At 34.9% G+C, this 23381-nt stretch overlaps 1 protein-coding gene across 6 annotated transcripts in view; it reads left to right on the plus strand.

Annotated features, from left to right (window-relative positions):
* ssbp2b (single stranded DNA binding protein 2b) overlaps positions 1 to 23381 on the plus strand; it is a 761138-nt gene that overhangs the window by 627175 nt on the left and 110582 nt on the right. For 4 of the 6 annotated variants that reach the window (XR_007935389.1, XM_051929625.1, XM_051929622.1 and 1 more), the window contains 2 exons: positions 1792 to 1883; positions 10766 to 10814. Coding sequence is in view for 5 of the 6 variants with exons in the window: in XM_051929625.1 (XP_051785585.1) it covers positions 1792 to 1883; positions 10766 to 10814 (141 nt within the window). In the remaining variant the exon portion in view is untranslated. The remainder of the gene's footprint in view (positions 1 to 1791; positions 1884 to 10765; positions 10815 to 23381) is intronic. The other 2 variants (XM_051929623.1, XM_051929626.1) reach the window with 1 other exon arrangement.

The following is a 23381-nucleotide window of genomic DNA, read 5'->3' on the forward strand; positions in this document are numbered from 1 at the left end:
TAGGGGAAACGGTTAGACTTTTAAAGGGGAAGACAGGAAGTGAGGTCGTGTGGGTCTGGCTCAGGATCATCGGCCATTGGTTCAAGCCCGGAGGTGACATCACAGGGGCCGGAACCGGTAAGGTCTTCTTCCATTGGCTCTGTCCCGGAAGTGACGTCATGAGAGCCAGGTGAGATCTCCTGGGAATGGTCTACAGGCAAGGGAAAAAAAGAATCAGTGCACTCTGCCACATCCTGGCATGCCACAAAACTTCCTTCCCTCGAGCCCTTTAGCTGCCTCCCATGCGCACGTGTGTGACAATCTTTATTAATCTGGTTTATCCATAACCTATTAACAGCAAAGGTAATTTATTCTTGTTTTATATTTATAATGTATAAATTAAATTCAGACAAAGAATTTATTTGTGCCCACAGTAATAAATCCGATCTGTTTCTTGTCCTTAAAAATTTGATGAGGTGACACTCTAACTTCCATCCATCCATCCATTTTCCAACCCGCTGAATCCAAACACAGGGTCACGGGGGTTTGCTGGAGCCAATCCCAGCCAACACAGGGCACAAGGCAGGAACCAATCCTGGGCAGGGTGCCAACCCACCGCAGCACTCTAACTTTATTTCTGATATTTATACTGTTTATGCCATTAATGCATACCCAAAAAAGGCACAGAAGTTGAATTAGATTATATCAGCAAGGCCAAAACCTTATATGTTAGTGTTTGAACAAACTAGCTTACTTCAAATTTTAAATGATATTTGTATCACACCAGACTGAACCAGTTAGTGGTACATGTAATGTGTATATTATTAGCAGGGCTTAACTAAAATAAATAACTTAAAGTTGATTTTCTTTCATGTTCTGATTTAGTGGTAGTAATTGAATTGGATTAGCCTAACCTGAATTTATACCAAGTTACTGAGTCTTTTCTTGTTTAAATCTCAGGTCAGCTGCAGAATCACTTTTATGACAATTTGAGGATACTTGACATATCCCCCTTTTCTCTAAATGAATCATATTATTTACTTTAAGTAACAATTCCATGTAATACTGTTTAACAAAGTTCTTACCTCAAATTCTGTTTATTTACTGAAGAATGAAATATACTTTTTTTTTTTTTGGAAACTCATAGATACTTTGAGGAAAACTTGTCAATTCAGCTTTAGTCTAGTGTCATGAATTTCAGCTTGGGATAATGTAAAAAATGGCCACCTGCCAAAGACAAAAAGCCATTTTCCATTTGAATATGTTGATTGGAATTGAAATTGCTTTGAAATATGCCACATCTCCAAATTCCATAAATAACATGGAAATGCAGAATAAGGTGTGTTTCTAGAATGTTTGCACACTGTTAAAAGAAATATGACACATAAGTGTATACCATAGGTGACACCACTTCATAACAGTAATGCTGGGCCTTACCTTGCCTTGCCAAAGCTAAAGATCAGTAGAACTGTGCTAGAGTATTGTTATGTCCAGATAACTAAAAGTAGAAGAACAGTTTATTAGACTGAAATTAGACACCTTGAAACTGAACCCATAGTGTCAGTAGATTCCTATTAAGTGGGTAGATCTCGGGTACAGTGAGTTGAAGATCAAATGGTGTGAGGATTGCTGTTACATTTGTTTAATCTGAGACTGAATCCCTTGTAACACTGAGTCTGCACACTGTATACCGAGTCATTGCTAATTAGAATGGCCTGTTTCCTGTTATCCCATCATATTTGAGAAAATTATTAATTTACTTTCCTTTCTTTTCCCTTCCTCTTTGGTTTTCTTTTTTATTTTTGTGGTTAGTCTGATCCTTGGTTATCATTGCAGAGTTATGGCGGAGGAATGAGACCCCCTCTGAATGCTTTAGGTGGTCCTGGAATGCCTGGCATGAATATGTAAGTGATTTTCTGATTCTGGAGAAGCATTGTTGATACTCAGAAAAACAAAAAGACATTCAATTAAACCTGTTGAAACAACTATAATTCATTCTATGTTTGATTATAATTTTTTCAAAGACTTTAAAGCAAGTTGATTTTTTTTAACCAAAGCAATGTAGATATCTCTGTGCAATTATGTCCAAATTACTGCATTTGGGAGACTGGCAGATGAGGGGCAAAAGGTAGGGGAATTTAAATGAACAGTCTTCTGGTATGAAAATAAGATCTTTGCCACTAAGGAACACAATCTACTGATTAATTTTAAGATGGTGAAATTGGTTAACAGCATGAAAAGAACTTTGAAGAAGGATGTTTTAAGGACAAAATTGTTTTTTAAAAAAAAGTTCAACCTTCTCAAAATAGTTGCTCATTTTTAGCAGTGTGGATAACTCATACTGGTTTAACATCTATTGCTTAGATTTTTATAACTTGTATTTTTTTTTTCAGACTTCAGGGTCCCAGATTCCCATCTACAGAGTTGTGTATTTTTGCTTTATCAATGTGGATGTTGTCCAGATTTCCACAAATATACCAAAAACTGGCATATTAAGTTAAACTGACTGCATATTGGGTCATGTGGTGCAAAAGCGTGCCAACAAAAGCAAGCAAGATAGATGCAAACAGAGATGAATGTGTTAAGCTTGTTGGTTGACTTTCCATCATGGACAGTCACTATAGAGAAAAATGTAATGATTTAATTTAGTTGATACTTAAAAAAGACAAATAGATTCCCATACACATTTAAATTTTATTTACTTTTAAGTTTGTTGCCATGTGATGACATGTCTGCTGCCTTTGAAGAAGTTGTTGACTTTTCCAACAGAGCCAAATGCCTCCAAATTGAAGTGAGCGATAAGCTGACTGAACTGGTATACTAGATGAAATTTTTCTTGTGTTGTGGATTTTGAAAAAATAAACATTTTGCTGGTAGACTAAAAGTTTGTGGAAACCTTTCAAACGCATTTAAGCATGACATACGTCAGAATAGGAAACAGAAAGTTTGGTTTGATGTTGATGTAATAGTGTCTTAAAGGTAATATCTTTGTGTATGGACTTGGATGTAAACTGTAAGTGAGCTGACCCCTTTAAGAATATTGTCAAGAGTGCTGTACACTCAAGCCTAACAAGGTATGCATCTTTAAAGCCAACGACTTGAAACAAGAAGAGAAGACAGAAAAGCAATACATTTTGCATTGTGTTGGAGTGGCAGCAGTGTGAGTGGCAAGAAAAGATGCATTTTTATCTGTTCAAGCAATTGAGGAGTATACCTCAGATCCACCATTTATTGAGTATCTGTGTGCAATCATTAATACAAATGTTACTATATTTGTCAAAAAATATGTTTAAATGTGTCTAGATCTGGGACTGGAGGGATACCCAGGCTATCCAGCTCTCTTTCCCCAGGCTAAGGAGTAAGATATGTGGAGGCAATGGCTGACCTTAGGGCCTTTTGCAGATATCTGGTCCTAGCACCTGATGTTGAGAATTTAACAAGTTTGGTTACCTTCTATAGGTCATTGTCTCACAGACCTCTGTTTTATATCCCTAACCTTGTTTAGTCCTTAAATGAAACACCTAAGGATGATACCTGAACTGATGAGATCAGCAAAATATAGGAATTCTAGTCCAAATGAATATAAAAAGTGTATTTATTAAAGCACAAGAATAAAATACGAAATTAAAAAGTTTAAATGGAAAATGTAAAAAAAAAAAAAAAAAAATGACATCTATAAAGCAGTTTAACATATTTAGTCCTCCCTCTCTGTCTTCAAGATGATTCCCTATTATTAATCTGTTTATATAAGAAATATTTTTTGCTGTAGTGTCCAGATTCTCCCATTTCTTGATTAATTTGTGTCTCACCCTGGACTTTCCCTTCTGAGATAGTGTAATACTTCCCCTTCTTAAGCTAAACAGTTTCTTCTTATATCCCTAACACATAATCAAAATACACTGTACATTTCTTTACATAAGTAATGTTTCATTATTTCTGTTTTCCTTATTTTTAATATTACTTCAACACATTATTATAAGAAAATATTCAGTTAGTTGTTCCATAAGGTAACAGTTCAAGAGATTAGCATCCTGATCGGAATTTGTCAGAGGAAAAACAACAGGTCAGAAGGTCAGTTTCCTATGCCATAGTGCACAAGGTGGTGTGGCCTTTAAGTTCCATTGCAACCCATATGCTCGGATTAATTGCTCAGTTCCCATGTTCCTCAAATTAGCAGCCACATAATTTCAAGCCAATTTTAGTATTTTGTTATCCGAGTCCTTCCCAGTTCATTTCTGGCCCATTCGGGTTTTTCACTAGTGTGCCAGGCTGGTCTGGGTTCATAACAGTATATACAAATATATATCTCACTATCTACAAAAACTGTCTGAATTTTTCTTTATAATGTGATATGAATTTTTGGCGGCAGTTATTACCAACATTCAAGCGGGTGCAGCTTTTAGCTTTTTTGCGAGGGATTGAACATGATGTAGAACAACAGATTCCACAGTACGTTTACCCTGTCACTTACGTGGCTTTGTGGTTTCTCTAAATTTGTGTATAGTGGATCTCCTCTCATTATGTGTTCTACATTTTAATTTCATCTATACTACTTTTTTAAAAATATATACATCTTTCCAATACATAAAATTAACTCTGACTGGAATTAACTAGCTGAGTGCGATTTTTACTGCACATATTTTTTCATCTAATGATGCTGGAATATGACCCCTGGCTCCCTGTATAATCATGCTCATAAAATAAAGTTTGATGTATTCATATTTTTTTTTCTCCAAAATAATAATTTGCGATTTGAGCTAAAACTTGATAAAAAAAAGTAATTAATTTAGCATGCCGTTTAGCATTTTGAACATCAACACTACATTTACAATTTTTTTTAAATGTCAACTTTTAAAAAACACAAAGACTTAATTCTTGTCAGCACAAGTCTTCTTTATCATACTTATTTCATTTTCAAAGGGCATGAGACAAATTAGTATCATTTTTTTATTGTTCTTGTAAACAGTAAATAAGAAAAGGAAACAGTCTACACCCAGCTGTACATTAATATTTATTACCTCCTTCATTTCAGAATGTAAACAGAAGAAAATATGACTGTATTTTGAAATTCAATAATAATTTTGGAGAAAATGTTATTTATTTACAAAGACTATTGCAAAGGCAGGAGAGAATTAAGCGTGTTTATTAGGTATGTAAGATCGGTTTTAGTGTTTTGTGGGTTTCCATGGAGATCTGAATTAATATTAAGTTTTTGTTCAAGTTGCTGATTTAGGAACAGTTTGGATATTAACAGAGACCAGGCTACATGATTTGATAAACACATATTTCAAAATGATTAAAATTTCCTTTTTAATTATCTGGTATATGTACAAATTAGATACCATGTCACCCTCTCTTAATTCAAATAATATTTTGCTTAATTAAGACCATTCGGGTCTTTAGTAAATGGCACCTTGTACCTTTCAAGAAATGGAGTAACAAGGTATATAGTAGCTGATGTTTAACATACTTTATTTATTATTATTCTTGCAAAATTTTTCCCTTTAAACGCCAAGTCTATCATTGTTTAGTGAGTGTTCCATACAGCAATGCATTTCAATTTTGTGATTGATGATATACATTTTTGTTTGAGTGAAGTGGAAGAAGAAGGAGGAAAAGACTAATGCAGAGGAGGTAGCTGTTAGGGAAAACAGCAAAAAGGATGTATAAGAGTAATAAGATAAGTAATAAGTAATAAGATTTTTAGGCATTAATACATTTGGTGTTTTAAATTCTGAATGGTGTTTACTAGTGTGAAATACAACAAATACATAGCTATAGATTCATTTTGCAGCATCATAAAAGGATGACCATGATTCTCCATCTGAAATAATCCATACCTCTCTAACCACTTATCAGAATATGTTTGTTTGTGACATTTCAAGACCCATGTGCAATTGTAAAAGCCAACATGAGTACTTGGTCTAACAGTGTCTTTGTTGGCTTTTGCCACATCTAAGTAATTTTGTTACTGCACAGTTCTGCATGGATAATGATGTGACTTTTAGGGCAAGGTAAGGCTGTTCCCTTTGGTTAATTTTAGGTATTATCGCATTAATGCAAAAATTCAAAAACAGTAAATCTTGAGAATTTTCAGAATTCATATTATGAATTTTTTTAAAAGACTGGCAAAGGATAATAATCATGTCTATATCTGTAATATCTATGCATTTTCTAAACATTGCTTAATCAGCAGCTGCACAGCATTAGCCCCTTAGCAAATTTTGATCAACATTGGTCCTGGAGGGCCGTAGTGGCAACAGGTTTTTGTTCCAACCCAGTTGCTTAATTAGAAAACAATTGTTGCCAATAACAGGTCTTATTTAATATCAAGGCATGTTAGTGTTTTAACTGTACCATGTCAGGTCATTCTTAAATCATAAAGTTTTTTTTTGTTTCTAATGGTATCCAAAATGATTCGAAACCTAAAACGGATGAGTAATTTTCCATTCTTCACTTTCTCTTCAGTTTCCTTTTGAGCATTTTATTAAACCAGTGAATACACATAGGTGTAAATGGAAACAAACATGATGGAAAACTGCTGGTTCCTTTGGCATTTGCATCTTATTGCTAATAAGGATCAATTAAAACAGTGATTGCAGCTGTTTAAGATTAAAATAAGCAATTAAGGGTTCAAAATCTTAACAAGCGAGATAAGTAAAATGAAGCAGAAAAATGTCACTTGGGTAATAAGTGCTGAATCAGAAATAATTGACCGCTCCTTAAGAAATTGGGCTGGAACAAAAACCTGCTGCCACTGTAGCCCTCCAAATCCGAAGTTGTTCACTCCTGATTTAAAGGGTGTGTGTTTAAAATAGGAAATTAATTAAATTAAGTTAGTTAGCAGCAAAAAAACTTTCACTAATTAAGAAAGTGGTTAGAATGAAAACCTGTAGCCACAGTGGCCTTCCAGGAGTGGAGCTGGGCACCACAATCTATAACAACAGGATTAGGTCAATGTTCACTTTACATGGGTTGTAGGCCTTGGGATTATTTATTGTTATTATTATAGGTTATTTTTACCTTTTTATTTTATGATCTAGAGTTATTCTATTAACATAAATACATTGAAACAGAGAATTGCAGGATCTAAAGTCTACATTATTAGCTCTCATCCTCCACCCACCATAATTAATTCACTACATCCACAGTACATGATTACATTAAACAGAATATATTCTAAAAACAGACAATACCAAAAAATACAGTCATTACAATTATTTTATCTGACATCAGATTAGGTTGTAAAAAGTAATGAATATGAATAACTTCATGAAAAATAGAAAAAAAACATAAGCAGCTAAGTCCTACTGGAATTGTTCAATGAGAAATTATAGCTCCGGGCAACCACAGGTTTCACTTTTCTGTAGGACAGGCCTTCAACTTTAGAATACCTGTCAATCTCTGTAATAGTGGTTTATAGATTCCTTTTCAGTTAAGTAGGCTTTCCATTCTCTGACACAATCTGGTGTGCAGTGACATGGATGAATCCCCCATTAACAACCACTTTCTGTTTAATGGGGTTGTGCAAATGAACATTCAGGTATTTCAAACTCAAAGCCTGGCCCTCTCTCAACATTGAGTGTAAAAAACATTTAAATGCACAATTGTTATTCTCTGTATAGACATTTAAGTCATTCAAAATTTTAATCCATGTCAAACCACACTAATGTACATATATAAAAAAAAAAACAAAACAAGGGCAATCCCAAAAGTAAGGTCTCCAAAGCGGTGAGGATGTAGAGAAACTGTTCGTACGGCTGTTGGCCACACTGTCGTGATTGGTGCTTCCTCCACTCCCAAACAAGCATGTGCGGTTTTGCTGGGATGCTCAATCTTGGCTTGGCAGCCCTTGAAAATGGAGCTCCCGTTGAACGCTACCGCCAAGTGCGAAGTTTGCGCAGGAGACCATCAATTTCCGTAAGAGACAGTCACGAAGGTTGAGGAAAACATGCGTAAAGATCGGCGGTTGGAACTTTATCACCCACCCACCCTATAGTCCGGACTTGGCACCCAGTGACTACCACCTGTTCCCTAAGTTGAAAGAACATTTGTCCGGAAGGCGATTCTGCACCGACGAAGAGTTGAAAGATAAGGTTCAACGCTCCCTGAAGGACATGGCGGCGAGCTGATATGACATGGGCATTCTAAAACTACCACAGCGTCTACAAAAATGCATCGACCGAAATGGCGATTATGTAGAAAAACAAATAAGTCTTTAACCTTTAAAATGATGTAAACATTATAGAAAATAAACGGTTGTTTGTATTTCTAAAAAAAATAGGAGACCTTACTTTTGGGATTGCCCTCGTAATTTACTAAAACAAATTAGCTGTACAAAAAGAAAATTAAAGGGCACACGTGCACACACAAGCTGTCAATAATACCATGTTAAAACACCCAAATACACTATTTTTGGACAGAGGTAAAACATATGGACTTTAGTTTCACCTAATAACAGTTCAGTACTTAAGATTTTAAGACCGTAAAAAAGTTGTGTTCCCTTGACCTGTTTAAAATAATTACCAGGGGTGGCATGCCAAGAGAAATGCTTAAAAACTCCTGTTCTAGTGGAAGTCTCATCCATATCTCAGTATGATCAAGAATGTTTCAGATATGAACTGTGGAGTAAAGTCACTTGGTATGGAGTTACATCATTAACTTATTACATGAAATTTGATTTGGTGAAGGTCATAAAAATAAAATATCAATATATACATAAAACATAAGAACAGCTATAAGAGTAATTACCCACTGACAAAAAAAAAATAACTCACAATCCCTTACAAATATTCATTATTGTAATCAAAAAGGTCAAGAAGTTTGTGCATGCCTTGAAGACACATTGATGAAATCTAAAATTCTCTCATGTTTCTGTTTGTCTTACATGATTTTTATCTGTTGTCTAATATATTTAAATTTGATTTCTAATAGCGGAGTAAACTTGTAGATCATGTCACTCCAGATTGCAGAAATCTTTGCTGCTGAGTTTTGCGAAGAACTAGTATAACCTACTTTTTTTTTAATAGAAGGTAAAAGGCACAATAATCATCAGTAATCATTACTGAGATGTAAATGCACAGTCTGTAAATTTTGCTGACATGAGCAATTCGGATGGGAATAAAATTACAGAGGTCTTCAACTAAGCTACCCTACGACAAGGTGTAAAATTAATCCTGTCTGAACAGAGCTTTAGACGTCCTCTTTTTATGGTTTAAGCAACCTATTACTGTACTTGAAGTAACTCTGAATCTCATTAGGTGGCTCCCATAATTAGTGCACCGAATATCAGCACTATTTACTTAATATATGCATCTGTCTTTTGGAAAATGATAGTAATATTTAACCAAAATTGCTTAACAGTCATACCACATATGTTAATAATGAAGTTTAATGTTGATGTTTACTAGAAGCTATGATATCCTAGGGAGAGAAGTGAACAAAACAAATAATTACTGTATGTAAATGTAGTGTGAGCTTTTAATGTGTTCTGTAATATCTGGGGTCTTCTGTATAGATTTGTTATACATTTTATTGTGATGGATCTCCATATGTGTATGTGTCAAAGGGAAGCGGGAACAATAAGGAAAAAGTGCAAGCATTTGTTTAAGATAAAAAATAGCATTTTAAAAGTAAATATTCATAATAGCTCCTGTGGCAGATGGCCAGCACCCTGACCCAGCCAGGACACCTTTGGAGTGGAAGGACTTGGGGAGAGAACATGCACGGGAGGAGGAGGTGGAGAGTAAAGGAAGAAAAGACAAGAAGACAAATGCTGCGGATTGCTTGGTGCTTTATACTGAGCAGTACTGTTGTGGGAAACTGTTGAAAAAGAGTTTCCCACAAAGCCTTTGTGCTGAGCTAGACTTGAGCCAGTGTCTGTCTGTATCGGATTTGGTGATCTGGAGCACCCCCTGCAGGCCACAGTCCTTAGAACTCTGTCTCCTCTAAGGCCTGTGGCTATGTTTATATTGTTTTGAAATACAGGACAAAATGACACCACTGTCACTTGCTTTCTTGTTCTGGTGCTTCAACCTACCAGAATGTTTAGTACGCTATCCGTATAGCTAACCATATAGCTTCAGGGTCCACAGTAATTTAAAGCACTACCACAATAAGATTTATTTCTTTTTCAGTGTTTTATGTACGTTCTGAATTTTTATTTTATTAAGTAAACTTATTTATGGAAAAATCTTATTCTTATAAATTCACATGATTTATAAATGTGTGGCTTAATTCACACATTGAGTATATTCTTTTTTCTGGAAATGTCCTGATCACATTTTGGCAGCATTGTGCTGTTTGATGTTTAGTCTAATATAGCCTTAAAATATTTTTTAACTGCCAGATGGTGGTATTTCAAGAGCTCTGTGAGTCACAGTCTACACTATAGTAGAGTTATTGCACGAATAAACAGCTTCCCAGGGTGACATTTAAAGGAGACATGATGATCTTTAAGCATCAACAAAGATTTTGTATAATCCTGTCTTTTTTTGCATATTTTATTTATGGCACTAATTTAGAAAATTATAAGGCAATCCTCAATATGTATAAGTTTGTTTTTCTACTAATCCTACTGCCTTATATTTCTAAATAAATCCGACAAATGTTTGGCTTCTTTTCTCAACCATGAGGTTTTAAAAAACAGCCATATTGATTACCTTTAACTTTAATTGGCTGAAAGATGTGCCATTAGGGATCTAATAAATTATGATCTGTACTGTAGAAACATGCTAAAGAGTGGGTGTTAGTTAAGTCACTATTTCTAACTGTAATTTTTTTGCAGGGGTCCAGGAGGTGGTAGAGCTTGGCCAAATCCCCCCAGTGCTAACTCAGTAAGTAATGTTTCAATATCTAGTACTTGAGTCTGAATGTGTTTATACAAAGGATGCAACTTTCCCTAAATTTACAAGTGTCTCAGAGTTTCTGTTTTTGATACTTAAAGAAAAAAATTTTCTGACGTCCCATCTTATAAAGCACGCTCAGACACCACTTGTTTGGGGGAGTCTTCCAAATGCCGACTGGCTTCTTATTGAATATGCGCGATATAAATGGTGCCCTACCACCAACCGTTTTGTGGGTCATGGGAACACCTCCAAAATAACAAAAATAATTTCCCTTGGTCCTATGTACATCTTGCCTGCTGTTTAATTGTTTACTCCCTTCTCAACCTGATGCTGCCTTCCTCTTGCACCAGCAACAACTACCATTTATGACCACCCTCTCCCCTTTTCTTCACTCACCATTAATTAATCCTGATCCCTGTCACCCATCACTCTCTGTCTAGGGAGGTGCCCCAAGCCCTTACAGAAAGTGTTACCCCAAGACTCCACCCCAACACTACTTCCACTCCCTACAGCCCATGCAGTGGCAAGACACTTCACAATATTTTTTCTCAGACTCTGTGAACCACAGAGCACTCACTACGTTTTTCTCATGTGCAGTCTTGTCTTAGCAGGGCTGGTAGAGTTAGTTTAGAGGTCCATGTGTGTGGCAGATACTTGCTTGTGTCTACACTGTGTGATTTGATTCAACTCTACTCTTAATATTTTACCCTTTATTCCAGTACAGTAAGTGCATTTAACCTCTGTTTAACTTAATAGTCTATAAGGAGATGGCTGAAACTTTGTGGGAAGTCACTTTAGTATACTGTACTTCCGCATGTTAAATAAATGTTAGACCTAAAACTTTTTTTTTGTAGTTTTTCTTGTAAATATTTAGTGATGTGTGACTTAACCAAACAATATACATTTGATATATACTCATATGTCCTAATATGTTAATTTAGCATTGAGAAAATCTTCAGTAATATCTGTAAGATATTTGCAATTAAAATTGTCTTCATATTTTTTTATGTTTCAAATTATAATTTGTATTATTTCAAATGTTAATTTCCCACAGAAGAGCCTCTGTCCTTCCTTTTATTGCCTTTGTATCCTGTTGGCAGTTTCGATATTCTAACTGAATTGTTTCAGGGATGAGCACAGCAACATTTCTGATAATCTTATTAGGTTTTGTAAGTCTCCCTTCTAAATCTAATACTTTGCAACCTTAAGTAGGCCAGGAGCCATAGTTTAAAGTTTAAAATGGCCGTATTATCTTTTATGATGTAGTAACTGCAGAACTGGAAAGAGTGTGAACAAAGCCTGTAATAAAAATGGCATAGATATTCTAATCCTTTTCAATGGTTAAAGGAAACAGTCAAAATGTTACACACTGATTATCAGCTGAGCCAATGGCAAAGGAATTGATTTTTTATAGCTGTTAAATTGAAAGAAAGATGATACTATTTGTCCTCATCTCTGTACTTCTCTCTTTAACACATTATAAGTCTCTTGGGAGTAGAAACTAATGTGCATTACGTATATACGTACTGTACTGTATATGAAAAGTAAAAAACTGCCACACCGAGTGTCCTCATGTAAAGCCATGATTTCCTGCAATTTGTACCTGTGTCATAAGAAAGCAACGTAAAAAAACACATTATCAACATAGACTTAATTTAAAATACAACAGTAATATGAAAATAATACTAATGAAAATATTGCAAAGTAATAATACCCTGTCAATCTCTATCACGTCTCAAACCTTAACAATCAAAATCAATACAAATTGTAATAAATCTGTGTTTTCTACTATTGTCAATTTTTGTTTTATTTTTTGAATGAATGGTTTGTGTCATCAAGTTCTGCCTATGTAAGATGGCGGTGCACATTTTCTAGTGGTGCTGTGTTGGAATTGAAAATAAAGAACAGCACAGCCCCACTAGATGTTATGTAAAATATGTAGTAAGCTTCCCTTTATGTTGTGGTCTGATTTCATTTTTTTTTTTTGTTATGTACCTATTTTTGTTCTAGTCTTTTTATGGTTGTTTTTGATTCAGATTTTCCAATTAGTTTTTTCCTTTTGTCTTTGTTTTGAAGGAGTTGAAATATTTTTGTGTTTTTATGTGATTTTTTTTTCTTCCCTGTGGGCACTACCATTTGGTCAAATCATTTCCATGTAGTAGAATCCAGTTGCTAGGGGGTGTGGCCTCAGGTTGTGTCATGTGACATCACCAGCACAACAGTTTGTTGAAGACTGTAAAAACATGTAAACACTGTAGCACTCAGTCTCGGTTATTTCAAAAGTTTTAGTTAGTGATTCTATTATTTGTTCTATGACTATGATTTAGGCTTATTGACTTCAGTCTGGTTATGAATTTTCAGCTTCTTTATTGAGTATGTTTCATTTACTGGTCCCTTCAGACTCATTGTCATTGCAGGAAGTACACTGTGCAATTTAACTTATTGTTAACAAATTGGCTGCCACAGGTGAATTTCTTCTGTGTATCAATGTAAAATCAAGAGTTTGCTTTAATACACTATTTGAATACATTTTTACTGAGCAAAACATACAGTAAAAATATTTAACTAAAATGAATCTATTTGAGTGACCTTGTAGTTGGTGCATAAAACAAAACATCTTTCCTGCAAGCCTGTTTCCAGTTGGGAGTGCTGGAATAATTGGCCCTGCAGTGTTCTTTGTACCCTTGGGTGTGTAGTGTGTGTGTGTGTGCGCATATCCATTTTTTTTTTTTTAATTCCATGTTTGCTCAGATTAAGCTTTTCCCAGTCAAGGCCATGTAGCACATACCAGTGAAGAGACAAGAAAAGTCATTAACAAAAGAGAGAGGTATTAATTACTTAAGTAAATATCTGCTTTAGAAAAGTATGCACTCATGTAGGAATATTATGGTATGGCACTACCAGAATTTTCCTGCCAAAAACACCACTGGTAGTTTCAGTAAGGGACAGTAAATGCTGACTAGTCTTTGCAGTGCTCTTCTGACTGTGCCCCTGGTTTAGTGTTTCCAACTTTAGTGTTTCCGACTTCCAACTGGTCTGGTGTAATGTTGTTTTTTTTTAAATTTTTTTTTATTCTGAAACATAATACAAAAAATTTTATAATGTGTGTAACCTCTGCACCTGGCAAGGGGGAACTATTGTGTGTCTTTTTTAGATTTTCAATAATCACAGTTTTCATATAGTCTGTAAATATGTGAAAACAAAATCACATTCCTTCATCTGAATATAAAAAAGAAGAAAATATCTAAGGATAGGATGCCTTTCAGTTAAAGGGAACACTCATGCACACACTGCCAGGAATTCCCAATAGTGAACTCATGTTTAAATATTTCTGAATCATTTACATGACCACAGGTTTTTTTGACAGTTTAACCCTTCAGTAATTTTAACAGTTATTATGCAGAATAAAAATATTTTAACGTTGTGACGACCTGTCTCCTATTGATTTTATTTGTTAGAGTAATTTAAATGCACCATATTAAAGTAGAATATTCCATTTTGGTAATGGATGAAATTCTGATTTTTTTTTTTAAGATTTTTGTTATTCAGAAAATGTATTAATGCACCATCTGCTAAAGTTCTGTCTCTCTTTACAGTCAAAATTCATGCCTAAATGCATTGAAAGCTACAGTTGTGTATACAGATCAGGCAACATTTTAATTTGGAATAAATGATTGCAGACAGAGTGCAATCTGGAAATTGAAGTGTGAGAGCTCTACAGCAAACAAAAGGCAGCTTTGGAATGACTTTGCTGAGCATGATGAAGCTTTGTGAAGCGGTGAACTAATTTAGACATTCATAATTAGTAAATGGTAAAAATATAATCTGTAAGTGTTTTGACTTTTAATTTTTTCCTTCTCTTTTTCAAAATCATGACCAAAAGCAAGAGCGCTTCTTTTTTCAAAATTTTATATATTTTAATTTAACATTTGTGATATTGCTCCAGTTATGTAAATGATATGACCAAAATGGATGAAATGAAACATCTTCCTGATGGTTACATTTGTAAAGATGCAACTGGTTACCAATTTTTAAACTATGCAAAAAATAGGACTGAAGTTAAAATCCATGATTTTGTGAAGTTTAGAGTTATTTCAATACCTTCTCCACAAACTGTATGTGTTTAACATTAAGCAACAAATGTAATAATTGTTACAATTCATTCAATATGTAGTACAATTAAGATGAATTTTAATAAGATTGTTTTAAATATTATGATTTTGCATAAAATATATAAGGTATTGTTTCAGAAATCTAGAATACTACAACATCTCAGTTCACACTTAAGGTTCTTCTCTTATGGCCAATATCAACTACATCATATTAACCATTTATTTACTTCTCTGCCATATAAAAGTAGGGTCACTGCGTCAGTTTAAATTGACCACTTATAAGACTTGAAAATCCGTGGTAATTGTAGGAGGGATCTGCAGTTAACAGGTGCAATAACATACAATAGTGGTGGTGTTGTGATGTCTTGAGCCTTGTTTGTTTTGTTTTTTTTACACTGGTTTTCTTATGAAATTGCATGTTTCAATTTGATTGAATCCTGCAATTTCTACAATATAAGGGGATATAGGATTTGTAATTTAACAGTGACGGTGGCACAGCGATTAGTGTTGCTCCCTCATGGATCAAGTGTCCTGGGTTTTGTATCACTGTCCAGTCTTTGCTTGAATGGATTTTGTATGTCTTTGTGGGTTTTCTCGAGGAATTTTGGAATCGATATTAAAAAATTAACTAATTAATCATGTATGTAATTAATCGTGATTAATCGCATCTAACACTAAAACATATAATTATAAAATGAATACATAATGAAGTAAATACACATTGAATCACAGATTTAATGTATAATCAACACAAAGGAATTTCTGGCATGATTTAAATTTCAGCAAGTATAACCTAAATTTGAATTCCTTCGTAAATGGCAAATTGAAAAGAAGGCAAAAATTAAACAAGGCCAACGTATTAATTATCAGATTGGCATAGCATATGAAACACAGACGTATTAAAGTAAAAATTAAATTATTGAAACAACTGTTGACTTTGAATGCACTGCTGAAGACTAATTTAATTGAAAAAATAAGCATTTCTTAAATGGGCATACATTAAAACCTGTGTTATAAACTCCATAAATACTATCCTCAATTGTTCATCACCACCAACAACTTGATAATTATATCATACATAAGTGTTTTTCAACTGGTGTGCCATCGAAATAACAGTGTAGAGCCCCTGGGTCCTGAGCTGAGAGAGACACACTCCTCAGGTGAATGATCCCTGTCTGATGAGGATGGGAACTACCTGGAGACACCGACATACAAGCAGCTCTGTGATTGCCATTTTGCAGACACAGCACCTAGAGAGCACTTTAGAAGCCAGCAAATGTGTCTGTAGTCCATTTGCCTGGATGCATGTTCGCTAATGACTCTTGCAGAGCCAAGGGAAAGTGAGCATATGAGTTGCCTCTGACCCTGGGTCAGTGGAGTGAGGCAGAGAGAGAATTGCCTGTATAAGCAGAGAAAGGGACGAAGCAACTGGAAAATCCATACAAACTGCTCACTAAGTGCTGTGTCAGTGAAAAGCAATCTCCAAGCTGCTTTTTTGCCAAACCCTGTACTGCCCCTTTGGACAGTTTTGCATGTCTAAGAGATTTGATGCTTTTGTGGTTGGCAGAATCATGCCTTGGGATTTAGTTGGGTTACAAAAAGTGTTCCACCGCAGAATAATGGCTGGAAAACACTATTCAACTTACACCTTTGCTTCTGGCACATTAAAAAAAGGCCTTCATAGCTGCTGCTATCTCTATGTTGTGTTCTTTGCATAAATTAGTGAAGATGCTGCAAACTAGAACATGGGTAGGGATAGTCATTACACTTCTGTTTTATAGAATTTTGTCATTATATTAGGGGCAGTCAGCCCTGTAAGCTGGTTGGCAGATTGGCAAGTTAAATACAGAGATATTGGAGACTTATTTTGGTTTTAGTGACATTCAAAGATATCTTATTTAGTACTTATGTAATACAACTTTGATTCGATCTTCTTACAGAAACATGAAATGAAACGAAAAATAGCGTAATTTTTATCTTTGCAACTTTTCCTTCCACTCCCCGGTCAGTATGTATAAATCAAGAAAATGAACACCAGTGCTACGTATTGACATATGTCGTATTGTTGTGGACCACATAATATGAACTATTTTACCTTTGGATGAAAATTTTGTAATATATAAATATGGTACTGAATGTGTATGTTATTCTTTAGGCACATACCTAAATTATTTTTATTATTGTTTCGTAATAGTTATAAAAAAAAAAATAATAATAATTATACATGAACATGCTGTCCTGACCAAAGCACTGCCTGATGTATTTTCCTTGTTGGTGGCCCTGCATGCAACAATATCTTTTAATGGGTTAAACAGGCCACAGTAATCACAAAAATTAACACGTTATTTTTCCCAGGCACAATAATAACATAAAATAATGCAGGTAAAAAGAAAGCAAAAGAAAACCTCAAACAATATTGGAATCCTTAAAAGCTAAATTGAATTAGTATGTTTTAAATTTCTTCTTAGAGCAGTCAAGAGTCGGGGTTTTGTAATTGCTACTAGCTTGACATTCCATAGCCAGGGAGCACTTCAGGGAAAAGCTCTTACCCCAGTGGATCTATGTTTGGAAAACAGCTGCTTCAGGAATAAAGAGCTAGCAGAATAGAGAGAGTGCAAGTGAACATGGGGACTGACAAGGTCACAAATGTAATGAGGGGTTGTGCCACAGACTACTTTGTATTTGAGGATAAAAGTTTTGAATGTATGAGTAAATTAACAGAAAACCAGTGTAGTAAGTATAGGGGTGATATGATGGTGAACCAACCAGTCTTTGAACAGTTTAGTTTAAGGAAATCGTGTGGCATCCATGACTTTATTTCTTTGAGAGAAATGGTAGAGATAAACATACTTAGATTTTACAATAATGTGAATCTGAGTGTCCTCTGCATAATAGTTATAACCGAAATTATATTTTCTTTGATATTCCTTAAGGGCATAAATGCTAAACAGAAGAGGTTCCAGAACTGAACCTTGGGGAGCACCATGGTGCACTGGGGAAAGGGAGATTTGTTATTACCTATTAGAGCATTCTTAGGTCTTATAAATAAGACTTAAATCGGTCAAGTGCCAGAGCCATTTTTCCATCAGGTCAATTAGACTTGTGGCAGACTGTGTCAAAGGCAGCTCTAAGATTTTGATAGCCCAGGAGTCAGCAGAAATAAGCATGTCATTCATAACCCTAACTAGGGGAGTTTCAGTGCTGCATCCAGGTCTAAAGCCAGATTGGAATGGGTCACATAAAGTAATTGATGGTGTAATTGAGTAGAGACAATGCATTCAAGAATTTCATCAAGAAACAGAATGTTGGAGATCTGTTCATAAAGATTGCTCGCACCATGTTCTGGCTTCTTGGGGACTTGTTTGATATCAGCATTTTTTAGTTCAGGGGGAACTAGTCCAGTGGTGAGAGAGGCATTGACAATCATAATGATAATGGGACAAATGGAAGATAAACAATTTTTAGAAATGTAAGTGTGAAAATGTTTCAAAACGTAGTTGGTGGCCCACAATTTTGACACCACATTAAAAATATGTTCCACATGGACAGCAGTAAAACTCGAGAAAACCATAGAGGAAGGAAGACTTATGGGATAAATTTCAACTTCATTAGGGGAACAGGGAATGAAGAGAGAATTACTTGTTTTTTTTTTTGGTTAATAAAATAGTTTAAAAGTGTATTACATTGCTCGATTGAAGAACAGACTGACTTCTCAGTCAATCTGTGCAATTTCTTATTGTATAATATAGAATTTTAGGGTTGCCTGATCTATCATTAATATTATGATGATCTGGCAGCTTTGAGATTGTTAATGTATTCTCATTGCTGTCATTCAAACATGTGTCTATAAACAGTAAGACCTGACTTTTTTTATATTGTCGTTCAAGTTATCTTCCTGTAGCTTTAAGTGTACATAATTCACTTTTTTTCATGTAGAACATTTTTTTTTCATAGGTGCAAACTGATAAAAATAAATGGAAATACAGAATTGTTGTGATCCACAAAATTGATAACTGAAGGCTCAATAACAAAGCTAGAGAAGAGAGCATGATCAATGTTTATAATATTCCTAAATCTGATAACATGTTTGTGTGAGGACTGATTCAATGGAACATTTGAATAAAATATAATGCCATTAATTTATAATCTCAAATACTCCATTCAGTACTCACAAGATTGTATATATCTATACCTGCAGTGCAAACCAAATCCAAAATATGACCTTTCTTGTGTGCAGAAAATTTGACTTGCTGTAAGAGGTTGAAACAATCAAGAATGTCTGAAAATTCACTGCCTAGCTATAACTTGGACTGACATTGTGGATATTAAGGTCACCAGCAGAAAAAATAGTACTATGAAAAACCTGGAGTTCAAATTGAATAAAGAGCACAAGGTTGGGCATGGGAGGCCTATACATAAGTACTAGTAAGATTAGAGAAACTAAAATAAATTTTTTCTGCAAAACTTTCAAAACGTGGTGCAATAATAACAACAATTTCACTGACTGTTAATTTAGATCTATAAGTAACAGCAAGGCCACCTCACCTTCCTGAAGGACATGACTAATTAATATGCAGTATTTGTAACCTATGGGAGAACACATATTGAAATTTAAATGTTCATCAGGCTTTTTCTATGTCTTGCATAAGCAGAGTAGGTTCAATTTCTATTGTAAGATGACATCATGAAGTAATTCACTTTTATTGTTAAGGTTGTACTGTATATTCATACTGTATATTCAAATGAAAAAAATTCACACTCTTAGGGTATAACATTATGGCAGGCTGTGAAATTTAACAAACAATTCCTTTTGACATATAAAAGTCATGCTGTATGTTCTAGAGTTTAGCCAAGGATAAAAGTTCAGACTTTGAAGCTGCAATGATTGAGGGTCTGATCACCATGGCAGTGTTGTGACTGCCAAATTATACAAGAGCAAATACTCTGACAAAACCCAAACTACAGATTTGCTCGCACCACAAAGTGCAAAGTTGTTTACTGACATTGAGGCAGTGTCACAACCTCCAACTACAGTTAAAAAGATTCAGAGCCAAAACCTAACCAAAAAAAAATATATATATATCATGTAGCACCAGCAAGAAACAGCAACCATGTGCATAAAGCATTCTCTTATTGGATTATGTCATTATGGTAACACATTAAGTTAACACAAGCTTATACTGTATATTAAGCTAAGTCCAGTTTTCACTGGAGAAAGGAAAAAAAAATTCAAATTTACACAAATCTTATCTGCCTTTGATCAAATATCTGTCATTGGACATTTACCAGCACACTAAGGTGATGGCAGCTGTTGAGCATGTTTACGGATTATGATGAAGAACTGATGCTGGATTAGTAAATAATAATGACATCCATTTCAAGGTGTTATTCCAAAGTCAAATAGAACAACTTGATCAAGATGGCAATGATATCAAGTGCAACCTCAAGTTATCAAGAATAGAAAAAGAATGAAAACAGTTTAGTAATGGCACTGTAATCATTAACAATTGCTATAATAATTAAAGTGGTAAGCATACCCCTTTGTTCTGTGCTCAAATAATGTGACTTCAGCTTTAATTAAAAGTCTGAAAACTTTGAAACATTACTTTGATCCTTACTGACATTATTGAAACAACTATGGAGAAGTTTGAACAATTTAAAGACAAGGAGTTGAAGTGATCCGAAATATCAAGTTAACAAGAAGATCCAATACCAGCATAACTTAGATTCTATTTAAGAATCTGATTGAAACATAACTTTCTATCACCATGGCTGTCCAGGAACTGAATATGGAATCCTTAATAAAAACAAGTTTATAAAACGTAACATTTGTCACGTGTCCTGCTATTAATCAATGTTGTTTTATTTCAATTTAATTTTATGTTAATCTATTTGTGTCACATACTTATTTTATAATTAGAACCCATTTATATTGCATTTACAGTAAATAAGCAATTCTAAAAATGTGATCATGGTTAACTGCAACCAACACTGTGATTAAGTAGCTAATCATATTAATATAACATTGCAATGTGTTGACCAGCTGGAAAGAAAAAAACGAATATTTAGTTGGAATGGGTCTAAAGAAGAATCCTGCAGTGGTGCCCAAATAAAAGTAAATACCAAAATTAGAAAGGCCTGTCAGTATGTATGGATTTATAGAATGTAATACCTGCTGATGCCATGGAAGGTAATTCTCTTGTGCTACTAGGTACAGAAAAATGGAACTGTTGACAGCCAGACATCCAGGTACTGTAGATTCATTTAACTGTGTAAATGACAGCAAAAGATCTTTCATAGAGATTATGGGACACTAAACTGTTAGCAAAGGTCAGACAGTCCAGATGCTGTTTTATATTCCCTTACATTTAAATAAAAGGGACTGCTTAATATTTCTGAAACTAACAAGACATGCAGATACCTGGCTGGGTAAGAATAAAAATATGTATTTAAATGGGTAATCATATTTAAATGGGTAATCAAATATAGCCAGGTTTTGCTGTTTTTTATTTGTATTGTTTTTTTCTTTCTAAGTGTTTTCTCACCCTTGAATATTGATTTATTTAACCTTGTTATTTTTGGTGTTGGATCTTACTTTGATGCAATTTATTTCAAGTAAGCCAATGGGAGGAGCACTATTATAATATTGAATTTATATGAGCACTGCTCTGTTTACAAATGTGCCAGAGAGGTATTTTAACCTGCCACTGAGGTCTTGACAGCATGTTCTTTTAATTTGTGACTTTTTAGGTCCCTTTTTACTAATTGTGTCTCGTATGAGATTTATTCACTTGGCCCAGTCTGATAATGTTTCTTTTTTGTGGAAAATAGTGTTACTGACCTTATTAATATCACTCACAAATTAGATTACTTTTTTTTTCCTTCAATGTAGGATTGGCTGCTTTTTCAATGATCTCTGTAGTGCAGGTGATAAATATGACGTTTCCCAAAACAGAGTAGCAAGCATTTTGTATAACATTCATCTGTTACATGAGAACGTTTTGCAAGTAAAATATTCCTGAACAGATTTGTTAAAACAAATAAGAATATGGCTGTGTGAAGTATGCTTTTGTAAACAAATTGGATTGCAGATTCCAAAGTGGCATTCCTAATGTCCATTGCAGATGATGCCATACAGTCCCCATGCCGGATGCCCATGCTTTTCTACTCATTTGTAAACAATCTCTTGTTTAGGTGAGATTACTAAATAATTTTTCTATGATATTTTATCTGTACGAGTTAATACTGTGCATTATGATTTCATTACCTTTCAGTAATGGTATCAGGGGTTCAGATGTGATCAGAGAAGACACTGTCCTGTTTCCTTTAGTTTCAGGCTTGTTTTGACTCATAACTTGTATAATCTTACTATTCTCAAGAGAGAAATAATTGATGTAAGAAACTAGGAAGAAAAATAAGTATCAGGCATCCTTCACATTTTCTATTTTATTTTAAAATTGTTTTTTTTTTTTGACTATGGATGAAGAAAAGAACTTTTTATCTGACCCGGAGGTGAAAGAAAGTCACATGGACTGAAGGATTAGAAACACTTCCGGGTCAAGGACTATAAAAGGACAATGGGAGATCCCAGACGTGGAGCTGAGCTGGGTGGAAGGGTGGCAACGCGTCTGGGAGTGTAGGATTATTGATTATTGTGTTTAGTATTGGCGTTATTGATTTATTGAAGTATAGTGGAGGTGCTTTGTGCACTGAATTATTGTAATAAAATCAATATTTGGATTTTACCTGGTGTTTGGCGTTGTGTCCGAGGGTTCAAGGGAGCAACAGCGCCTCCTATCTGTCACAATATATATATTTATATACTGTATATTCTTACGTCTGAAATGCAACCTAATTAGTTGGGTGGTTACTTACCAGGTAATGCTTGTGGTTGGTCTGCCAGTTGGCAAATATCTGCCATGTCCTCTCAGTTGTGAGAAGCAGATCATAGATATGTGATACAGTATCTGCCAAATAACACAAATAGTACCCAACATGTGTTTCGCCCTTTTTGGGGCTCGTCAGGTATATGCACTTTTGCAACCCCTTACGGGGATTAAACCTCAGACATCAGCACCTCACAGTTGCTCTGGCAAGTCACTGATGCCTCCTTCCAGGACACCCAGGATTTTATGGGGGATAGACCAGAATGGGTGGGGTTAAATTCCTTTTTTAGGTGGCATCTCAGCGCTGGAGTGCCCTGTCTCATCCTGGTTGGTTATTACATACCTCAACTGAGCCTGTGAAGAGGTCCTCTGACGCACATGCTTTACTGTATGTTTGTATATATATGTAGTGACCAGTAAAGGGCATCATAAAGTCCCGAAACCCTTCAGCACGCTGACAACAATATATATTTTAGCTCAAATGATAGTTTATTTTAGCCAACCTCAATATACAGATCGTGCCAATACAAATCCACCTTTTTCTCTGTCCAGACGAG

This window comes from Erpetoichthys calabaricus, chromosome 7, assembly GCF_900747795.2.
Source record: "Erpetoichthys calabaricus chromosome 7, fErpCal1.3, whole genome shotgun sequence".
NCBI lineage: Eukaryota > Metazoa > Chordata > Cladistia > Polypteriformes > Polypteridae > Erpetoichthys > Erpetoichthys calabaricus.